The sequence below is a fragment of the Nerophis ophidion genome, linkage group LG01 (genome assembly GCF_033978795.1).
Source record: "Nerophis ophidion isolate RoL-2023_Sa linkage group LG01, RoL_Noph_v1.0, whole genome shotgun sequence".
NCBI lineage: Eukaryota > Metazoa > Chordata > Actinopteri > Syngnathiformes > Syngnathidae > Nerophis > Nerophis ophidion.
Genome location: NC_084611.1, coordinates 44,065,450 through 44,086,882, shown reverse-complemented (window position 1 = coordinate 44,086,882; position 21,433 = coordinate 44,065,450). Strand labels below are relative to the sequence as shown.

The 21,433-nt window shown below is 36.2% G+C and overlaps 1 protein-coding gene across 1 annotated transcript in view; it reads left to right on the top strand.

The window, feature by feature from the left end:
• The window catches only part of gak (cyclin G associated kinase), an 86,473-nt gene that overhangs the window by 20,853 nt on the left and 44,187 nt on the right, over positions 1 to 21,433 (top strand). The window contains exons 7-11 of the mRNA XM_061904737.1: positions 1,308 to 1,397; positions 1,481 to 1,616; positions 4,446 to 4,558; positions 11,095 to 11,173; positions 18,182 to 18,299. Of these exons, the coding sequence (XP_061760721.1) occupies positions 1,308 to 1,397; positions 1,481 to 1,616; positions 4,446 to 4,558; positions 11,095 to 11,173; positions 18,182 to 18,299 (536 nt within the window). The remainder of the gene's footprint in view (positions 1 to 1,307; positions 1,398 to 1,480; positions 1,617 to 4,445; positions 4,559 to 11,094; positions 11,174 to 18,181; positions 18,300 to 21,433) is intronic.

The window sequence follows — 21,433 nt, the reverse complement described above, 5'->3', positions numbered from 1 at the left end:
ATGAAAAATGAGGAATGTAGAGCCCTCGAAAATCTGGAGACAAAGAAGTAGAAGATGTTGTTGAATAATATACGGATGAATTTTGTTGCAGAAAACCATATGTGTGAATGTTTTGGAGCATTCACACAATAATAAAAAATAGATTGATTTTGGTGTGGGGAAACCACATGTCTGAATGCTCCAAACATTCACACAGTAATAATAAATAGATTAACTTTGGTGTAGAAAACCATGTGTGAATGTTTTGGAGCATTCACACAGTACTAATAAATAGTTACATTTTGGTGTAGAAAACAATGTGTGAATGTTTTGAAGCAATCACACAGTAATAATAAATAGATTAATTTTGGTGTAGAAAACCATGTGTGAATGTTTGGAGCATTCACACAGTAATTATAAATAGACTAATTTTGGTGTAGAAAACCATGTGTGTGAATGTTTTTGAGCACTCACTAATAATAAATAGATTAATTTTGTTGTAGAAAACTATGTGTGAATATTTGGGAGCATTCACACAGTAATATTAAATAGATTAATTTTGTTGTAGCAAACCATGTGTGAATGTTTGGAACATTCACACAGCAATAATAAATAGATAAATGCTGGTGTAGAAAACCATGTGTGAATGTTTTAGAGCATTTACACAGTAATAAAAAAATATATTAGTTTTGGTGTAGAAAACCATGAATGTGAATGTTTGGAGCTTTCATACAGTAGTAGTAAATATATGAATTTTGGAGTAGAAAACCATGTGTGTGAATGTTTTGGAGCATTCACACAATAATAATAAATAAATGAATTTTGGTGTAGAAAACCATATGTGTGAATGTTTGTAGCATTCACACAGTAATAATAAATAGATAAATTTTGGTGCGGAAAACCATATGTGTGAATGCTCCAAACATTCACACAGTAATAATAAATGGATACATTTTGGTGTAGAAAGCCATGTGTGAATGTTTTGGATTATTCACACAGTAATAATAAATAGATGAATGTTGGTGTAGAAAACCATATTTGTGAATGCTACAAACATTCACACAGTAATAATAACTAGATCAATTTCAGTGTAGAAAACCATGTGTGAATGTTTGGAGCATTCACACAACGAGGTGAGGGAATGTTCTCTGGTGTCAGTCTTTTTTGTGTGAAAAGAGAAAGATTCCGTCTGGAGACCGGCTGTGTGACCCCTGAGGGTGTCCTTTAACTCCCAGCGATGTGCTGGTCCTCTTTGTGCTGATGTGTGTGTGTGTGTGTGTGTGTGTGTGTGTGTGTGCGTGTGCGTGTGCGCGTGCGTGAGTGTGTAGATCACGCGGAACACCACTCCTGCGTACCGGACCCCGGAAATGATTGACCTGTATTCCAACTACCCCATCAACGAGAAACAAGACATCTGGGTCAGACTCTTTCTTCCACCTATTTGTACTGATTGAATTTGTGTGTTGTAATGATTGTGTGTGGTGACTTTGTGGCAAGGCAGGCCCTGGGTTGCATCCTCTACCTGCTGTGTTTCAAGCAGCACCCTTTTGAGGAGGGCGCCAAGCTGCAAATTGTCAACGGGAAGTACTCCATCCCGCAGAACCACACCAAGTACGCCGTGTATCACGACCTCATACGTACGTACCACCTACGTTGTTGTGTGCGCCATCTAATAGGGCTGTCCAAAAAAATGGATCATCAAATTAATTGCGATTACAATTCCTAATGATTCTTAATTGATTTTAAAAAAGTCAACGACAAAATAAATATTTGTATATTATAATTAATCTGTCCTGTCCAGATAAATGATATTGTTGATGAAGATGTACTTTAGAAAAGCAAAGTGTTTGATACTAATCTCGTTGCCTTATTTGTATTGGACTTTATTCAATGTTTGGGTACGATTTTAATACACAAAAGCCGTTTTTATTGTGTGAATGTCCAAGAATTCACACGTATAAGATTCTACACCAAAAAACGATCTATTTATTATTATTAATAATATTATTGTTGTTTGTATCATCATTATATGTGTGAATGTCCAAGCATTAACACATATAAGATTCTACACCAAAAAACAAACTATTTATTATTAATAATAACATTGTTGTTATTTGTATTATCATTATATATGTGTGAATGTCCAAGCTTTAACACATATAAGATTGTACACCAAGAAATGATCTATTTATTATTATTGTTATTTGTATTATTATTATTATTGTGTGAATGTCTAAGCACTCACACACATAAGATTCTACACCAAAAAACTATCTATTTATTATTATTGTTATTATTTGTATTATTATTATTATTATGTGAATGTCTAAGCACTCACACACATAAGATTCTACACCAAAAAACGATCTATTTATTATTATTGTTTTTATTTGTATTATTATCCGTTAAATGTCCAAATATTCACACTTATAAGATTCTTCACCAAAAAACAATCTATTCATTATTATTGTTATTATTTGTACTATTATTCTTGTGTGAATGTCCAAGTACTCATACACATAAGATTCGACACCAAAAAACAATCTATTTATTATTATTGTTATCATTTGTATTATTACTATACGTGCGAATGTCCAAAAATTCACACATATAAGATTCTACACCAAAAACGATCTATTTATTATTATTGTTATTATCCAGCCATCCAATTCCTACCGCTTATTCCCCTTTGAGGTGGCAGGGGGCGCTTGTGCCTATCTCAGCTACAATCGGGCAGAAGGCGTCGTACACCCTGGACAAGTCGACCTCTCATCGCAGGGAGGTTATTATTTGTAGTGTTATTGTGTGAATGTCCAAGCACTCATACGTGTAAGATTCTAGACCAAAAAATGATCTATTTATTACTATTGTTATTATGTGTATTATTATTAATATTGTGTGAATGTCCAAGCACTCGTACATGTAAGATTCTAGACGGATGGATTATACTTTTTCGTCACTTATTGTTTGTCTTTGGTACACTAATGCGTCTATTTTAGGCCATTGGTTCTTTGTTTTATTTTTGCAAAAATGTATACAGTATATCTATTTTTATATTGCTATTTTTATCTTTGGTATGAAAATTATTATGTAACAAAAGTTATAAGTATTTTTTGGTTCTTTGTTGTTGCTATTTTTGTATTATGACAATTTATTATTGGATCATGTTGTACTGCATTTTAATCTTTTTGTTTTGTGGTTGTGTGATGTTTGTTGCCTGGACCCCAGGAAGAATAGTCTCCACTGCGGTGTAGACTAATGGGGATCCTTAATAAACTAAAACTAAACTAGACCGAAAAACTATCTATTTATTACTATTGTTATTATTGTTATTATTAATGTGTGAATGTCCAAGCATTCACAAACATAAAATTTGACAACAACAATCTATTTATTATTATTATTATTATCATCATTATTATTAATATTATTATTAATGTGTGAATGTCCAAGCATTCGCAAAAATAAGATTTGACAACAATAAACAATCTATTTATTAATAATGTTATTATTATCATTATTATTATTATCATCATTATTATTATTGTAAATGTGTGAATGTCCAAGTATTCACACATAAGGTTTGACACCAAAGAAATCCTTTCTTCATTATTATTATTATTATTATTAGTGTGAATGTCCAAGCATTCACTAACATAAGATTTGACAGCAACAAACAATCTATTTATTAATATTATTATTAATGTGTGAATATCCAATCATTCACAAACATATGATTTGACAACAACAAACAATCTATTTATTATTATTATTATTATTATTATCATCATTATTATTATTATTAATGTGTGAATGTCCAAGTATTCACACATAAGGTTCGACACCAAAAAATCCTTTATTCATTATTATTGTTATTATTATTATTATTATTATTATTATTATTAGTGTGAATGTCTGAGCAGTCACTAACATAAGATTTGACAGCAACAATTTATTTATTAATATTATTAATGTGTGAATGTCCAAGTATTCACACATAAGATTCGACACCAAAAAAATCATGTATTCATTATTATTATTATTATTAATAATAATGTGTGAATGTCCAAGTATTCAACATAAGATTTGACACCAAAAAAATCATGTATTCATTATTATTATTAATGTGTGAATGCCCAAACATTTTAACATTTAAGATTTGACACCAACAAACGATCTATTTATTATTCCGCCGCAAACCTTTGGTGCACTCCACAGTCCAGTTTTCATCCGATCGGAACCGCTCAAGTATCAAAACGTTCGGCTTGACCTAGAATCTTGAGCTCTCCAACATCTTGGACTTGCAACTTTAATTGTAATCTGCAAAAAATTATGATAAAAGAAGAAATGACGAAACTTTTGCAATTTGGATTTGTCAAACAGAACACTTACAAAAAGGTCTGACTTTACTCAGTGTTTGAAACCTTGTGGTAAGGATGTTCTCCGTTCCCTCCCTTGCTGCCCAGGCTCCATGTTGAAAGTACACCCGGAGGAGCGTCTCTCAATTACGGAGTTAGTCAACCAGCTCCAGGAAATAGCAGCAGCACGCAACGTCAACCCCAAGTCCCCCATCACGGAGGTAGGCCACGCCAAATTGGCCCTTTCCTTATCGAGCACATTTCTATGGAGCTGTTTTTACTTCCTCTTTTAGCTCATTCAGATATTAACCAACAGGGCCTGTTTTAATCCCTCACGACTTCCACTTAATGACATGCCTGAGATGAATTACAAATGTTTTATTATCCAAAATCCATCAGTCACTTTATTGTCACTCCTAAAAGACTTAAAAACAATCCTGTGGATGGGCTAAACAAACCTTTGCAGATGTAAGAGGCTTGCTGGGAGGATGTTTTTTGGCCTCCTCAGGCTTTTATTTTCTAATGAAACCCCGGCCTGGCCCCCGTAGTGGTGCGCTGGGTTGTAAACGTTTATCAAAACATGGAAGTTAAAGCGGTTAGAACACGGATGCCAAACTCAAGGCCCAGGGTCCAGATCTGGCCTGCCACATCATTTGGAATGGCCCTTGAAAGGCTGGAAATAAAATGCATCAGTAAAATTGTTTATCTTTCTCTTTTTTTTATTTTGACAGGGAAAAAAAGACACGTATTGTATGCAATTATATATATTTTAAACTTTATCTACATTTTTTATTTACATTATGTACATGACTCTGCACATGTTGACTCCAAGAGTGTGCAAAACAGAATGAGAAAATATATATACACTATAACCACATATAAATATATATACACTGTAACCACATACAAATACATATAAACCACATATAAATATATATAAACCATAACAACATATAAATATATATAAACCCCATATAAATTTATATACACTATAACCACATATAAATATATATAAACCAAATATAAAATATATAGAATACAACCACATATAAATGTATATACGCTATAACATATATAAATATATAAAGACTATAACCAAATATAAATGTATATACATTATAACCACATATAAATATATATAAACCAAATATAAATGTATATACACTATAACCACATATAAATATATATAGCCTATAACCACATATAAATATATATACACTATAACCACATATAAATATATATAAACCTCATAAATATACATACACTATAACCACATATAAATATATATAAACCACATATAAATATACATACACTATAACCACATATAAATATATATAAACCACATATAAAATATAAAGAATATAACCACATATAAATATAGATATGCTATAACCATACAGGTGCTGGTCATATTATTAGAATATCATGAAAAAGTTGATGTATTTCATTAATTCCATTTAGAAAGTCAAACTTGTAGAATGTATACATTCATTCCAAACAGACTGATACATTTCAAGTGTTTTTTGCCAAAAAGGAAATGATTATAGCTGACAACCAATGAAAACCCTAAATTCAACATCTCAGAAAATTAGAATATGGTGAAAAGGTCAAATATTGAAGACACCTGGTGCCACACTCTAATTAGCTAACTAACTCAAAACACCTGGAAAAGCCTTTAAATGGTCTCTCGTTTTGATTCTGTATGACACACAATCATGGGGAAGACTACTGACTTAACAACTGTCCAAAAGATACTTTAAAGAAGGAGGGCAAGACACAAAAGGTCATTGTCAAAGAGGTTGGATGTTCCCATAGCTCTGTGTCCAAGTACATTAATAGAGAGGCGAAGGGAAGACAAAGATGTGGTAGAAAAAAGTGTACAAGCAAGAGGGATAACCGCGCCCTGGAGAGAATTGTCAAACAAAACAGATTCAAAAATGTGGGGGAGATCCACAAAGAGTGGACTGCAGCTGGAGTCAGTGCTTCAAGAACCACCACGCACCGACCGACGTATGCAAGATATGGGCTTCAGCTGTCGCATTCCTTGTGTAAAGCCACTCTTGAGTAAGAGACAACGTCAAAAGCGTCTCGCCTGGGCTCAAGAAAAAAAGGACTGGACTGCTGCTGAGTGGTCCAAAGTTATGTTTTCAGATGAAAGTAAATGTTGTATCTCCTTTGGAAATCAAGGTCCCAGAGTCTGGAGGAAGGCAGGAGAGGCCCAGAATCCACGTTGCCTGAAGTTCAGTGTCAAATATCCACAATCGGTAATGGTCTGGGGTGCAATGTCATCTGCTGGTGTTGGTCCATTGTGTTTCCTGAGGTCTAGGGTCAATCCAGCAGTCTACCAGGAAGTTTTAGAACACTTTATGCTGCCTGCCGCGGACCAATTTTCTGGAGGTGAAGATTTCATTTTCCATCATGACTTGGCTCCTGCACACAGTGCCAAATCTACCAGTACCTGGTTTAAGGACCATGGTATCCCTGTTCTTGATTGGCCTGCAAACTCACCTGACCTTAACCCCATTGAAAACCTATGGGGTATTGTGAAGCGGAAGATGCGAGATGCCAGACCCAACAATGCTGAAGAGCTGAAGGCCACTATTAAAGCAACCTGGGCTCTCATAACACCTGAGGAGTGCAACAGACTGGTCGACTCCATGCCACGCCGTATTGCTGCAGTATTTCAGGCAAAAGGAGCTGCAACTAAGTATTGATTGCCGTACATGCTGAAACTTTCCATGTTCATACTTTTCAGTTGGCTCACATTTCTAAAAAATATTTTTTGGTACTAGTCGTAACTAATATTCTAATTTTCTAAGATACTGAATTTGGGATTTTCAGTAATTGTCAGTACTAATCATCAAAATTTAAAGAAATAAACATTTCATATATATCACTATGTGTGTAATGAATTGATATAATATGTAAGTTTCATGTTCTGAATATAATTACTGAAATAAATCAACTTTTTCATGATATTCTAATAATATGAACAGCACCTATATATAAAGACTATAACCACATATAAATATATATACACTATACCAACATATAAATATATATACGCTATAACATACATAAATATATAAAGACTATAACCATATATATATATATATATATATATATATATATATATATATATATATATATATATACACACTATAACCACATATAAATATATATACACTATAACCACATATAAGTATATATACACTATGACCATATATGACTATATATAAAGACTATAACCACATATGAATATATATACACACTATAACCACATATAAATATATATACACACTATAACCACATATAAATATATATACACACTATAACCACATATAAATATGTACAAACCACATATAAAATATATAGACTATAACCACATATACATATATATACACTAATCACATATAAAGCTGTTTGATGCTTGGGAAAGTTGCTTGGGATCAATTTAGGTTGAGATCAGGTTAGAGGTTGAGCTGAGCCATGATGTTCTGACAGTTTTAAAATTCAGTAGGGAAGTTGAAATGTGAAAGTGTGTTGGTAGTGCATTCCACTGTGTGCTGGCAAAATAGAATGCATTTTTTCCCATTAGTCTTGAATTTGGGGGGGACGAGGTCTAAGGAACTCCCTCTGGTGTAGTACCTGTGTGACAAACAATAACACACCCTTTTGCCGTCTTTGCATTTGTTTCATGATAACTATTTGCAGTGTGGCGGTTAGCGAAGTAAAATCCATACATTAGTGTGCACCGTTTGATAAGCCGCAGAGTTAAAATGCTTGGAAAAAAGCAACGGCTTCTCGTCCGGAATTTATGGTATGTTCTGTAGGACCTGATTTAAGCGTCATCAGAAACCTGCAGAAATGTCTTCTCAGACAACCTTAGACTTAGATTTAGACAAAGTTTAATGATCCACAAGGGAAATTGTTCAAACCTGTTCAATTTGAACAGTCTTGTAGTAATGGAGTCAGTGCCCTGAGAAGCCTGCTTGACGTCTCACATTCGCCAGCTCAGCCGCCAACTGCCGCTCACCATTTTGCCCGCAAATCCACAAATCCTGCCACTAATAACCAAAATCCTGCAGCAAAGTTGTGACTTATTTAAAGCTGGCTTATGTAGTTTATCTGATGAGTCCATTTGTAGGCTGCCAACAAACTGCATATGGTTGTTTTTTTCCCTTAGCATTACCAGGTGAGCTGTGGCTGTTAGAATCACTTTTGTTTTTCCAAATGATGACAGGTGTGAATGAGAGCATGTATTGGCTGTGTTATGATGTAAAGGAGGGGTGGTTGTAATGTTTAAGTACGTGTCAATAAAAGGGCATGTTATGACTTTTCTTTATTTGATTACATGCTATTGTATACATTTATTTAGGGGTGTAACGGTACACAAAAATTTCGGTTCGGTACGTACCTCGGTTCAGAGGTCACGGTTCAGTTCATTTTCAGTACAGTAAGAAAACAACAAAATATAAATGTTTTGGGTTATTTATTTACCAAATTTGCTAAATCTTCCACCAAAAATATTTTTCTTAGTGGAATATTTGATGTGAAGTTATCGGAAACTTGGATAGGTCAATTATTTATAGTAACATTGATTTTGATTCAATATTATGTTTTGAGCAAGGATAGTTTGAAAGAAAAGAAACAGCTTTGTTTTATTAGTCAACGTTGCAACTTTTTCTAAATTACATTTAGCCTTTAAGTTTTTTTTATTTCACTTTTGTTGATGTTTTTGTTTATTTTAATAGTATTTTTAGAATGTGCCGTAGGCCTTTAAAACATTAGCTGTGTGCCGCAAATGGCCTCCGGGACACACTTTTGACACCCCTGCTAGAGATAATAAAAAGTTAAATCTGACAAATCTATGGGTAAAAAGCAGAGGCTGGCGACGCATGCGCGTTTATCATAACTGTCTTGCTCTCTCTGTTTCTGCCCCTCCCTCACAAATGTTGCTGCGCACACAATTTTTTGTTTTGTTTTTAACCCCTTCTTAACCCTGAACGTACATTGAAAATACACGCAACCCTAACTTAAAATGCCGGACATTTGAGGCATTTAAGAAAATCAACCCGGACATACCCGCAAAAGAGGACATATCCGTTGAAAAGAGGACGTATGGTCAGTCTATCCTAGCCCGGTCGCTGCTAGCATGCCGTGTGTTGTTGTTTTTTTTGTTTTATTGAAACTTTTATTAGTAGATTGCACATATTCACAGATTCAGTACATATTCCGTACAATTGACCACTAAATGGTAACACCCGGATAAGTTTTTTAACTTGTTTAAGTCGGGGTCCACATTTATCAATTCATGGTGCCTTGGTGTGCATTTGTTTACACAACGTGTGGTGCGCTACTTAAAATGTCCGCGTGGAACCCTTCGGTACACCTCCGAACCGAACCGAAACCCCCGTACCGAAACGGTTCAATAGAAATACACGTACCGTAACACCCCTACATTTATTGCATGTTTGTGTATCTTTTTAATTCAGTGGTACCGAACCCCATCGGTTTCATATGCGCATTCACCGAACCCTTCTTTAGTGAAAGATAAACTGTTTTGTATTTTTTTTTTCAATTCAAGACAAAATTGTATGTTTTTTTTTTTTTTTTACTGGTGCACAAAATGAAGCGTGCATGAAGATCACCTTATTCAAAGAACAAAGCCAACACCGTGCATGAACTCAAACAAAAACTACACACTTGCAAATCAGTGTGGCTTCTGCTGTTGCCTTTTGAGAGACCAGTTCAGATGTGTGGCTTCACCTTGGCAAGTGGCACTTTCAAGCAAAGTCTGTTCCTTTTCTTCGTTTTCCACCCAGCTATACAATACTAGTACACAGCTCATGAAAAACAATATTTTTTGTTATTCTCATTGCTGGTGGGCCAAAACACTTGTATTAGAAAATAATCTCATGGAAATGACTGCTGTCTTTTGATTATAATAATAAAACGTTGAACTTGTTATTTAGTCAGGTTTGGGACAGGTGTGCTGCTGCTGTGGCCACAGTGTATGTGCACATCGGATGTTGCTCACATGTGGTCCACTGAATGCTTAACGAGTTTTTGAGTTTGCTCACGCATATGGAAAATTAGAGGGAACATTGTTTGGGGGTATCCATAATCTGTTGATAGGGAAAAGTTTTTATTTACACGATGAGACACGGTGTGTCTTGACCTCTGTGGCGGAGGCTACGCCGAACCCCTGAGGATGACTCACCGAACCCCTAGGGTTCGATCGAACGCAGGTTAAGAACAACTGCTTTATTTGAACCAGGGACTGCAGATGGAAATAGCCATTTAGCTATAATCTGCTGCAGAACATATCTGTCTTTGAGTTTAATGTATGTGCATTGTCCCTTCAAAAAAAGACTAAACTAAACTAGCAGTCTGGTGATCATGATTCTCTCCGACGGAAGCGAATCCCAACCGAATAGGGCGTAGATTGTGTGTGTAGAGCGAAGCAGGCTAATCTGATTAGTTTTAAGAAGGGGTTTCCCATAAGGAGATTATTGTCCGCCTCCAGACGTGTTGAGAGCTCCACTCTTGTCTGACCACCGATGGATGGCAAGACCGCACAATATCCCAGTTTACCTTCCGACTCTTCCGAAAGGATTGTTTTTTTTTTTGATGTGTTACACTGAGAAAGAAAGGTGTTGTCATTGACAGCCATTATTAGGAGCTAAGATTAGTTGCCATGTTGACCGCCTACTACTGTTGGCGGCCCGCCTATGACGGCTATGAATGTCTGCAGCTGCTGGAGCAAAACGGAGGATTCGGCAACAACGGATCCCCAGCGCCTCCGCAGATCCACACTGTCCACAGCAATCCAGGTGAGTGTTGTCTGGAGCGTGCTTAAAGGTCAAAGTTGATTGGGTGGCGTGAAGTTAGCACTGCAAATATTCCATTAACATCGCCACCAAGTTATTCTAAAGTACATTTTCTGGCTCAACCCCCACGTTGTCAAAATATCCACGATGTGTCCCAGTTGTTTTATGCTGCAATTTTTTGGGTCTAAATATTTTAGTTTTTTTTTCTTAACATATTACTATTCCTAACCAGCCTCCACCTTGTCAACATCTCCACAAACTTTGTCCCTTTTGTTTGTGCTGCAATTTTTATTGTCTAAATATTATAGTACTTTATGGTAGCATATTATTCATAATCAGCCCCCACCTTGTCAACATCCCCACAAGCTTTGTCCCATTTGTTTTGTGCTGCAATTTTTGGGGTGTAAATATTTAAGTTTTTTATGTTTACATATTATTCATAATCAGCCCCCACCTTGTCAACATTTCCCCAAACGTTGTCCCATTTGTTTGTGCTGCCCTTTTTTTCGTCTAAATACTATATTTGTTTGTTATTAACATATTATTATTCATAATCAGCCCCCATCTTGTCAAAATTTCCCCAAACTTTGTCCCATTTGTTTGTGCTGCCCTTTTTTTGTCTAAATATTATATTTGTTTGTTCTTAACATGTTATTATTCATAATCAGCCCCCACCTTGTCAAAATCTCCATAAACTGTGTCCCATTTGTTTTATGCTGCACTTTTTTTGTGTAGATATTATAGTTTTTATGTAATTAACATATTATTCATAATCAGCCACCACCTTGTCAAAATTTCCACAAACGTGTCCCATTTGTTTTATGATGCACTTTTTTTGTCTGGATATTATAGTTTTTATGTTATTAACATATTATTTTTTTATAACCAGCACCCCCACCTTTTCAAAATCTCCATAAACCGCATTCCATTTGTTTTATGCTGCATTTTTTTGGTCTAAATATTTTAGTTTTTTATGTTAACATATTATTATTCATAAGCAGCCCCCATCTTGTCAAAATCTCCTCAAACGTGTCCCATTTGTTTTATTCTGCACTTTTTTTGTCTAGATATTATATTTTTTTCAGTTAACATATTATTCATAATCATAATCACACACACCTTGTCAAAATCTCCATAAACTGTGTCCCATTTGTTTCATGCTGCGTTTTTTTGGGTCTAAATATTTTTTTAAAATGTATGTTAACATATTGTTACTCATAATCAGCCCCCATCTTGTCAAATTTTCCCCAAACTTTGTCCCATTTGTTTGTGCTGCCCTTTTTTGTCTAAATATTATATTTGTTTGTTATTAACATATTATTATTCATAATCAGCCCCCACCTTGTCAAAATCTCCACAAACTTTCTCCCATGTGTTTTATGCTGCACTTTTTTTCAGTTATTAACATATTATTCATAATCAGGCCCCACCTTGTAAAAATCTCCACAAACGTATTGCATTTGTTTTTTGCTGCATTTTTTTATCCATCTATTAGAGTTTTTATGTTATTAACATATTATTTTTAATAACCAGCCCCCACCTTTTCAAAAGCTCCATAAACTTTGTCCCATTTGTTTTATGCTGCATTTTTTTTGGTCTAAATATTTTAGTTTTTTATTTTAACATAATCAGCCCCCATCTTGTCAAATTTACCCCAAACTTTGTCCCATTTGTTTTATGCTGCATTTTTTTTTGTCTAAATATTTTATTGTTTGTGTTATTAACATATTATTATTCATAATCAGCCCCCACCTTGTCAAAATCTCCTCAAACGTGTACCATTTGTTTTATGCTGCACTTTTTTTGTCTAGTTATTATAGTTAGGCTCCAGCACCCCCCCGCGACCCTGAAAGGGAGAAGCGGTAGAAAATGTATGAATGTTATTAACATATTATCATTCATAATCAGCCCCCACCTTGTCAAAATATCCACAAATGTGTCCTATTTGTTTTATGCTGCAATTTTTTTGTCTAAATATTATACTTAGGCTCCAACACCCCCCGCGACCCTGAAAGGGAGAAGCGGTAGAAAATGGATGAATGTTATTAACATATTATCATTCATAATCAGCCCCCACCTTGTCAAAATCTCTACAAACATGTTCCATTTGTTTCAGGCTGCATTTTGTTTTGTCTAAATTTTATAGTTTTTTATGTTGATACCATGTTGTTATTTGTATTATTCTCCCCAAACTTTGTCCCATTTACTTGTGCTACACTGGATTGTGCTGCAAAAAATGTTTTTTTTATGTCATGGACCTTGTTTAGAGAACAATAATAACACTTAACAAAAAGTATAGCAGTGGTTCTCAAACAGAGTGTTTTACTTTCCTAAATGTGTGTAATGTTACGCTCTGTTAAGCATGCTTGATGAATAAAACTTCTGCCTTGTTTTTAATCAGTACTTAGACCAGGAGTGTCCAAAGTGCGGCCCGGAGGCCATTTGCGGCCCGCGGGTCATTTTTTAACGGCCCCACGGTACATTTTAAAAATGCAATTGAAAAAAATTTGAAACATAAAAAGTGATATAGAAGAGCAAACAGGTGAAATGTAACAAGAAAATGTTGCAATGCTTTTATAACACAAAGCTGCCATGCAGGATGTTTCTTTCTTTAAAAACTAATAATGAATCAAAATCAATGTCATTTTGAATCATTGACCTATACAAGGCTTCAATTACGTCACATTAAATATTCCACTTTGAGATATTGGGGAAAATGTTGCATATTTTGTGTTTTGCCATATAAAAACTGAGTTGTTTTTTTTAAGAAGGGCCTAAAACAAACAAACAAAAAACATAGACAACAATAAAACTTAAAATTGACGGGTATATCTGAAGTTGATCTAAAAGTAAACAGTAAAACAAAAAAAGTATAATTAATTTTTTAACAGTTTAAGGAGTAGGACACTTTTGGATCCCCAATTATTTTAGTGTGATTTGTTTTTAAGTGTCATTGCTCAAAAAATAATAATGAATCAAAATCCAAAATTAAGGCTCCAATTATTATATATTCTCAAATATTCCACCTAAAAAAGTTATTGGGTGAAAATATTGCATAATTTGTCATTTTTCTTTTTTTTTTTCCTAATGTTGATCTAGAGATTTAAAACTTGAATAATAATGATAATAATAATACTGAATAATGACACATTTTTAATATTTTTTTTTACCAAAACCCTTTGGGGTTCCCGGGATCATAACTGAGTGGAGGCTTAAATGTATATTTTTTATTCATATATTGCATTGATTTTTAAAATAAAAAATATGAAAATGGCCCCCGCGTGCTTTGATTTTTCAGTGTGCTGCCCTCAGTGGAAAAAGTTTGGACACCCCTGACTTAGACCTACTAAGCTACTGTATTTTACTCGCGAGAGTTGTTTCTGAGGTGGTAAAAAAAAGTTTTAACATTAATGACATAATCACTGTAGAACATTAATAACATAAAAACTATGTTGGATCAAAAAAACGTTTGCAGCACAAATGTTTGGGACAAGGTGGGTGGCTTTTTTTACACACACACACACACACACACACACACACACACACACACACACACACACACACACACACACACACACACACACACACACACACACACACACACCATGTTCTGGGCCATGTGCTTTAAGTTTGAAGGAAATCACTGTCATGTTGATCATATTATTATTATTAGGGACTGATGTTCTTTTGGGACAGAGGACCCTATTGAATTTCTAAGGTTTTATTAGGGACCGAATGTCCCTTTGGGACAGAGGACCCTATTGTATTTTTAAGGTTTTTTTCATTATTATTATTATTATTATTATTATTCCGCCTCTTAAAGCTGTAATTTGACCCCTTAACATTCTTCAAAACTCACCAAATTTGACACACACATCAGGACTTGTGAAAATTGCGATCTCCTCAAAAAAACAAACCCCAAAACTCAAAATTGCGTTTTAGCGCCCCCTAGGAAGAAAACACAGACAAAACTGTCTGTAACTTCCAGTAGGAATGTCGTAGAGACATGAAACAAAAACCGCTATGTAGGTCTGACTTAGACCTAGATTTCATACAATGACTTCCTTCAGCAAAAATCAACAGGAAGTTGGCAAAAACCCCTTCAAAACAAAAGTTTCCTAAACAAAAATGTAAATTTTGCCTCTTTGAGCTGTGATTTTACCCCCTTAAAATGTTTCAAACCTCACCAAACTAGACACGCACATCAGGACTGGCGAAAATTGCGATCTAATACAAAAACCAAACCCCAAAACTTAAAATTGCGCTCCAGCGCCCCCTAGGAATAAAACAGACAAAACTGCTCCTTGGAAGAAAACACAGACAAAATTGCTTGTAACTTCCGGTAGGAATATCGGAGAGACATGAAACAAAAACCTCTATATAGACCTACATTTTAATAATTGACATCTTTCAGCAAAAATTAACAGGAAGTTGGCAATTACCCCTTCAAAACAAAAGTTTAAAAAAAAAAACTGTCACCTTTTTTCAATCATTATCTCCTCTGAGCGTGTTTGTCGTGTCGGCTTCAAACTCACACAGGAAAGAAGCTCCCATAAGTCTTCCTGTAGCTCTTTGTGGGAGGTTCCGGAAGGACAGTTGACGGGGGAACTTGATAGAAAGACAATTAGGTCAGAAACATTTGACTTGGGAGTACTTTTAGGCAGGTTGTAAAGGCGGGGCAAAAGAACAAGCCTGATTTCATAAGGAGTAGGTGTTCAAATGCAGTTCATGACATAAAAAAAGTTGATGTTATTAAGGACTGGACGGATACAGCAATACCAGTAATTATCGTGATAGACACATAATTGATATCAATATCATATTTTTTGATGGTTAGAAACTAAGTTATGAAGCAAGGGTTGTTGCATGAAGTCACTCAAAACAGGAAATAGGAAGTATCGCTGAGCACGCTAACAGCTAATCAGGTAGCAGTATCAACAGTCAAGATTGTTTGCGCCGTCTGTCTGTCTCTCTGTAGATTTTCTGCATGGAGTGAGAAGAGAAACGGTGGGATCTTGATATCGCAACTCAATAACAGAAACTTTTCTTCAGTCTTGTTGTTTGCAAAGCAGACGTGGCGACATCCTGACATTTCCAACCTGGCGGTGAACACTACTCTGTGTTGTGTTCAATACTACTGCTATCTAGTGGCTCTAAGCTGCATTTATTGTACCACCTTAGCTGCGCTCCTCCACTGATAAATAAGCACCCCTGCTAAGTTGGAAGTTGTATTACTTAAGACAGTGATTTTCAACCTTTTTTGAACCAAGGCACGCTTTTTGCGTTGAAAAAACCTGAAGGCACACCACCAGCAGAAATCATTAAAAAAGGAAACTCAGTAAAAAGTTGTTGTCGCAATTGTTGGATATGACTTTAAAGCATAAGCAGGCATGCATCACTATAGCTCTTGTCTCAAAGTAGGTGTACTGTCACCACCTGTCACATCACACCCTGACTTATTTTCACTTTTTTGCTGTTTTGGTGGCTTTTTCTCTATTGTTGGTATTTTCCTGTAGCAGTTTCATGTCTTCCTTTGTGCTATTTTTCCCGCATCTACATTGTTTTAGCAATCAAGAATATTTCAGTTTTTTTTATCCTTCTTTGTGGGGACATTGTTGATTGTCATGTTCGGATGTACTTTGTCTTTGCTCCATAGTAATTCTTTACTGTCATCCAGCATTCTGTTTTTGTTTACTTTGGAGCCAGTTCAGCTCGGTTGGTAGAGTGGCCGTGTCAGCAACTTGAGGGTTGCAGGTTCGATTCCCGCTTCCGCCATCCTAGTCACTGCCGTTGTGTCCTTGGGCAAGACACTTTACCCACCTGCTCCCAGTGCCACCCACACTGGTTTAAATGTAACTTAGATATTGGGTTTCACTATGTAAAGCGCTTTGAGTCACTAGAGAAAAGTGCTATATAAAAATAATTCACTTCACTATTTTTTCTCTGCATAGCCGTCCCTAAGCTTTAATGACTTTTTTTTAGAGGCACTCACCTTTGGTTTATTTTTGGTTTAAGCATTAGACACATTTTTACCTGCACACTGCCTCCCGCTGTTTCCGACATCTACAAAGCAATTAGCTACCAGCTGCCACCTACTAATATGGACGAGTATTACACGGTTTCTCTGCCCAGCTCTAGACAGCACCAACATTCAACAACAACACATCATTTGCAGACTATAATTACTGCTTTTCAGAAAAATATTTTTAACCAAAATAGGTGAAATTAGATCATCTCCCACGGCACACCAGACTGTATCTCACCGAAAAATACTGACTTAAGTAAGTAAAAAAAATATATATATGTATCAATATTGATCAGTATAAAAAACAGGTATCATGATAGTTTTCAGCCATGTCGCCCAGCCCTCGTGTGTATAGTGTTGTAACTCAGGATCCATTCTACCATACCATACCAACTTTATTTATAAAGCCCTTTAAAAACAACCACAGTTGAAGAACAAAGGGCTGTACACCACAAAGAAATAAAGGCAAGGGACAGACTAAAAAAAACAACATTTAAAATAGAAGTAAAAAACACATTGAAATGGCATATACAAATTACCCTAAGAACAATGTTAGATACAAAGCAGTTAAAAACAGTTTAAAGTCTCATGCTGGGTTAAAAGCCAGTTAATAAAAATAGGTTTTAAGATGGGTCTTGAAAATAGCCAAAGAAGGGGCCTGTCTCACATGGAGAGGGAGATCGTTCCAGAGTTTGGGACTCGCAACAGAGAAGGCTCTGTCTCCTCTGAGCTTGCGCTTTGATCTGGGGACCTCCAGGATCAGCTGATCAGCTGACCTGAGGGACGGGGTGGGGGCATAGAGGTGGCGCAGCTCAGAGAGGTAAGGTGGGGCAAGACCATGTAAGGATTTAAAAACGAGTAAGATAATTTTAAAATGGACTCTAAAAGACACAGGCAGCCAGTGGAGGGAGGCTAAAACAGGAGTAATGTGCTCTCTTTTTCTGTCGTATTTAACATGTTTAAGGTTTTTCTTCTTGTTCCTAAAGGTATCTATGATCCAGATCAGTCCGGCAGCGGTTTCCTGGACATCCTCAAGGGAGGAACGGAACGCTTCCTGACCAACATCAAGGACACCTCCTCCAAAGTTATCCAGTCAGTCGCCAGGTAAGGCGCTGCGTCCTTTGCCCTCGTTGAGCTACATTTTCCATGTACAACGGCGATAACCTGGTCCCCCAAGTGCCAAGACTGGAGAGGGAGAGTGCCTGCTTGGTCTTAAAATAACTGAAATCCATTCATTGGAATTTTAGACCTTCAAATGTCTCAAATGCCTTCAAAATCTTGTCAAATATGGTAGGCCTTGTTCTCACTGCAGGTCAATTCCCATTTGTTTTGCCCATATGCGACTCATTTCAGATTGTTTATGTCCGTTCGAACAGTGCAAATCTGAATTTTTCATATCCGACCCAGGCCTTTTTTGTATGTAGATATGAATCGTATTTATATGCGATGCGTCCTTAACACCCACACTCAGGTCGCATTTATCCTTCGCGAACCTCATCAAAACGCGATAACTCATAATTATTTCCCAATGTAGACGATTACAAAATAAATAGCTGACGACGGAGCAGAAAACATGTGAAAATAAAATGTTTTAGGGAATTCACGTGAGAGTTCCCCTATTCCTGTCTCAGATTGCTCGCCAACAGACACACTCTTCGAACTGGCAGAGAAGGAAAATATCCTGTAAAACTGCCAGAGCCAAAATACTTGTACTCTTCGCGCATAAAATTCGGTTCAGAAATTGCCAAAAATGCGCCAATACAGTGACCGACTAGTGTGGAAGCCGTGTTTACTTCCACAAACATTTCAGTGCGCGGATCACTTTGCATTCACTTTAGAAATCAAGTTTTCATGTGAACCACTGAGAAGATTGGATTTGACAAAAAAAAAATCAATCACCCTGCAGTGTGAACGTCGCCTTAAATACCACCATGGAAGGTCTGGAATATATTACCGTTCTGTTTTTAAAAAAAAAACAAAATACATACCGTATTTCCTTGAATTGCTGCCGGGGCGCTAATTATTTTAAAACCTCTTCTCAGTCCGGCGCTTACCAAAGGCATTCGGTAAATTTAGGCCTGCGCTTCTAAATTTGAGTGTGATGTAAAGATACCATCATGAAAAGAACATTTATTAAAAAAAATGTTATTATGGTCTTACCTTTACTTATAAATTAAGTCCATGCGCAGCTCCTTCTGATCAAAAGCATGGATAACTGGTTTATGGAAGTCTTCCTTATCTTTCTTCAGTTTTGAAAATCTCTCTGTATCGATGGGGATCTTCCTTTATTACCTCCTGCTTCGATTGAAAGTCCAGTTTAGAAAACGGTTTCATTTTAGTTATGTATAATCCTCCATGTTAAACTGCAAGCGAGAGGAAAAATAAACACACACTTCTCACTCTTACTGCTTGTTGTCACTTCTTCTGCAGCCGAGTAGTCGCAAGAAGGATCACTAGCACCCTCTACCACCAGGAGGCGGGAGTCATTTAATGACTCATATTTGACACACGCAGCTACGGTATATTAATAAAACATAGCTGCTTACTGTTCTTTTTAGCATATCCAATAGCTTGGACCTTAAATCCTACTGAATAGCTTTTAATCTTTTTCCCTTTATGCGATTTCAAATTATTGAAATCAGCCTCCTCCATTATGAAAATTATGACAGGAGAAGTGTCACTCGTGACGTGACGAGTTCAACCCAGCGGCAATTCTAGGCATATGCTAATTATTTGGCGAAAATTCTAGACATGCGCTAATAAAAAATAATATTTTGCGAAACGGGTTTGACCCGGCGTTAATCTTAAACCGGCGGTAATGCTAAGCTTGCGCTAATTATTTTGCGAAACGAGTTTGTAATTCTAGGCGGCAGTTCAAGAAAATACGGTAAACTTCAGTCCCTCTAGCGGTTTTGGCAAAGATGTGAATTGAAATTTGAGTGCCTCTAAATCTCCTGGCACAATTTTGTCAGAAAAGTCAAGTACAACAGTTTAATTTGCGCAATGGTGCACGCTAACATCCTGGTGAACATTTAAATCACGTTAGCTCGGGCTATCGTTTATTCATACATCGACTGTGTTTCCTTTAAAACGTGGACATGTTCCGGGCTGTAAGCCACAGATATTTACGTTGTGACATGATTCATTTACACAGAGAGATTTTGTAAATGTTTATTCACATACTTTAATAGTTTCCCAACGGTGTCTTTAACACGGCAGTAAAACGGCTGATCAAACAAAACAGAATTCATCGTTTTGGACCCACCTGCTGCGCAAGCTCGCTTTCCAATCAGCTAAACGGACTCAATAACTCCACGGTGACGTTTGGGGGAGTTTACTGAGGAATTTGTCAAACTGAAACAATACCAAAAAAAATGCCGTTGTAAGTTAATGATACTCACACAGACACTCATAAACGATGCCAATGACGATGGCACGTAGAAATATGCATTAAAACATTCCTACAGACATCACACATGGGACGGTTTAGTAAGTAAGAATTGTTTTAGTTACATTGTAAAACTTACAAATCGGTTACCGAGGTACCATTGTATCGTCTTTATTCATACATCAACCGTTTTTCCTCTAAAACATGGACATGTTCTCCTTCATTGCAACATAATGTCATTGTGTTGTGAGCTCTCGTGTTGCCAACATATTTCATATGTTTTTCAACTGGAAGATATGAAAATGACAGTGGAACCTCTGCATTCTCACCTTTCCTTTGGAAGTCTTTTTAAGATTCCAACCGGCCTCCTCGTAAAACCTTTTACAGTATAACGAAACGTCACACAGGTGTAAAAAGAAACTAATAGTAGGCCTGCACAATTAGTCCACTTTTAATCACGATTAGGGTGCATATCAAATCAAGCACTTTCACAGCGGCTCGCCCTAAAGCTTTTCCCAGGTTTCCGCAGCCTCGTTTCACTTCCCTGGAGTCTTTACAGGGTGCGTTAAAGACCACATTACGTTTTTGACATGCTGCTTGCTTGTCTCCTTGGATGGGCGTTTTTTTCGGCTTTTGATTATGGTTTCTCACAACAATAAAAATTGTATAATCGAAGAAACAATTATTATTTGTATTAATATTGGGCCACGCAACATGCATGCAAAATCCTGAACAAACAGCCTTAAATCGTCCCAAAACTCATCAAGCTCAGAACAGCAAACACCCCCCCCCCCCCCCCTCACAATAATGTGCAACTTCTGGTCTGACTACGCTAACAAAATAAAGCTTT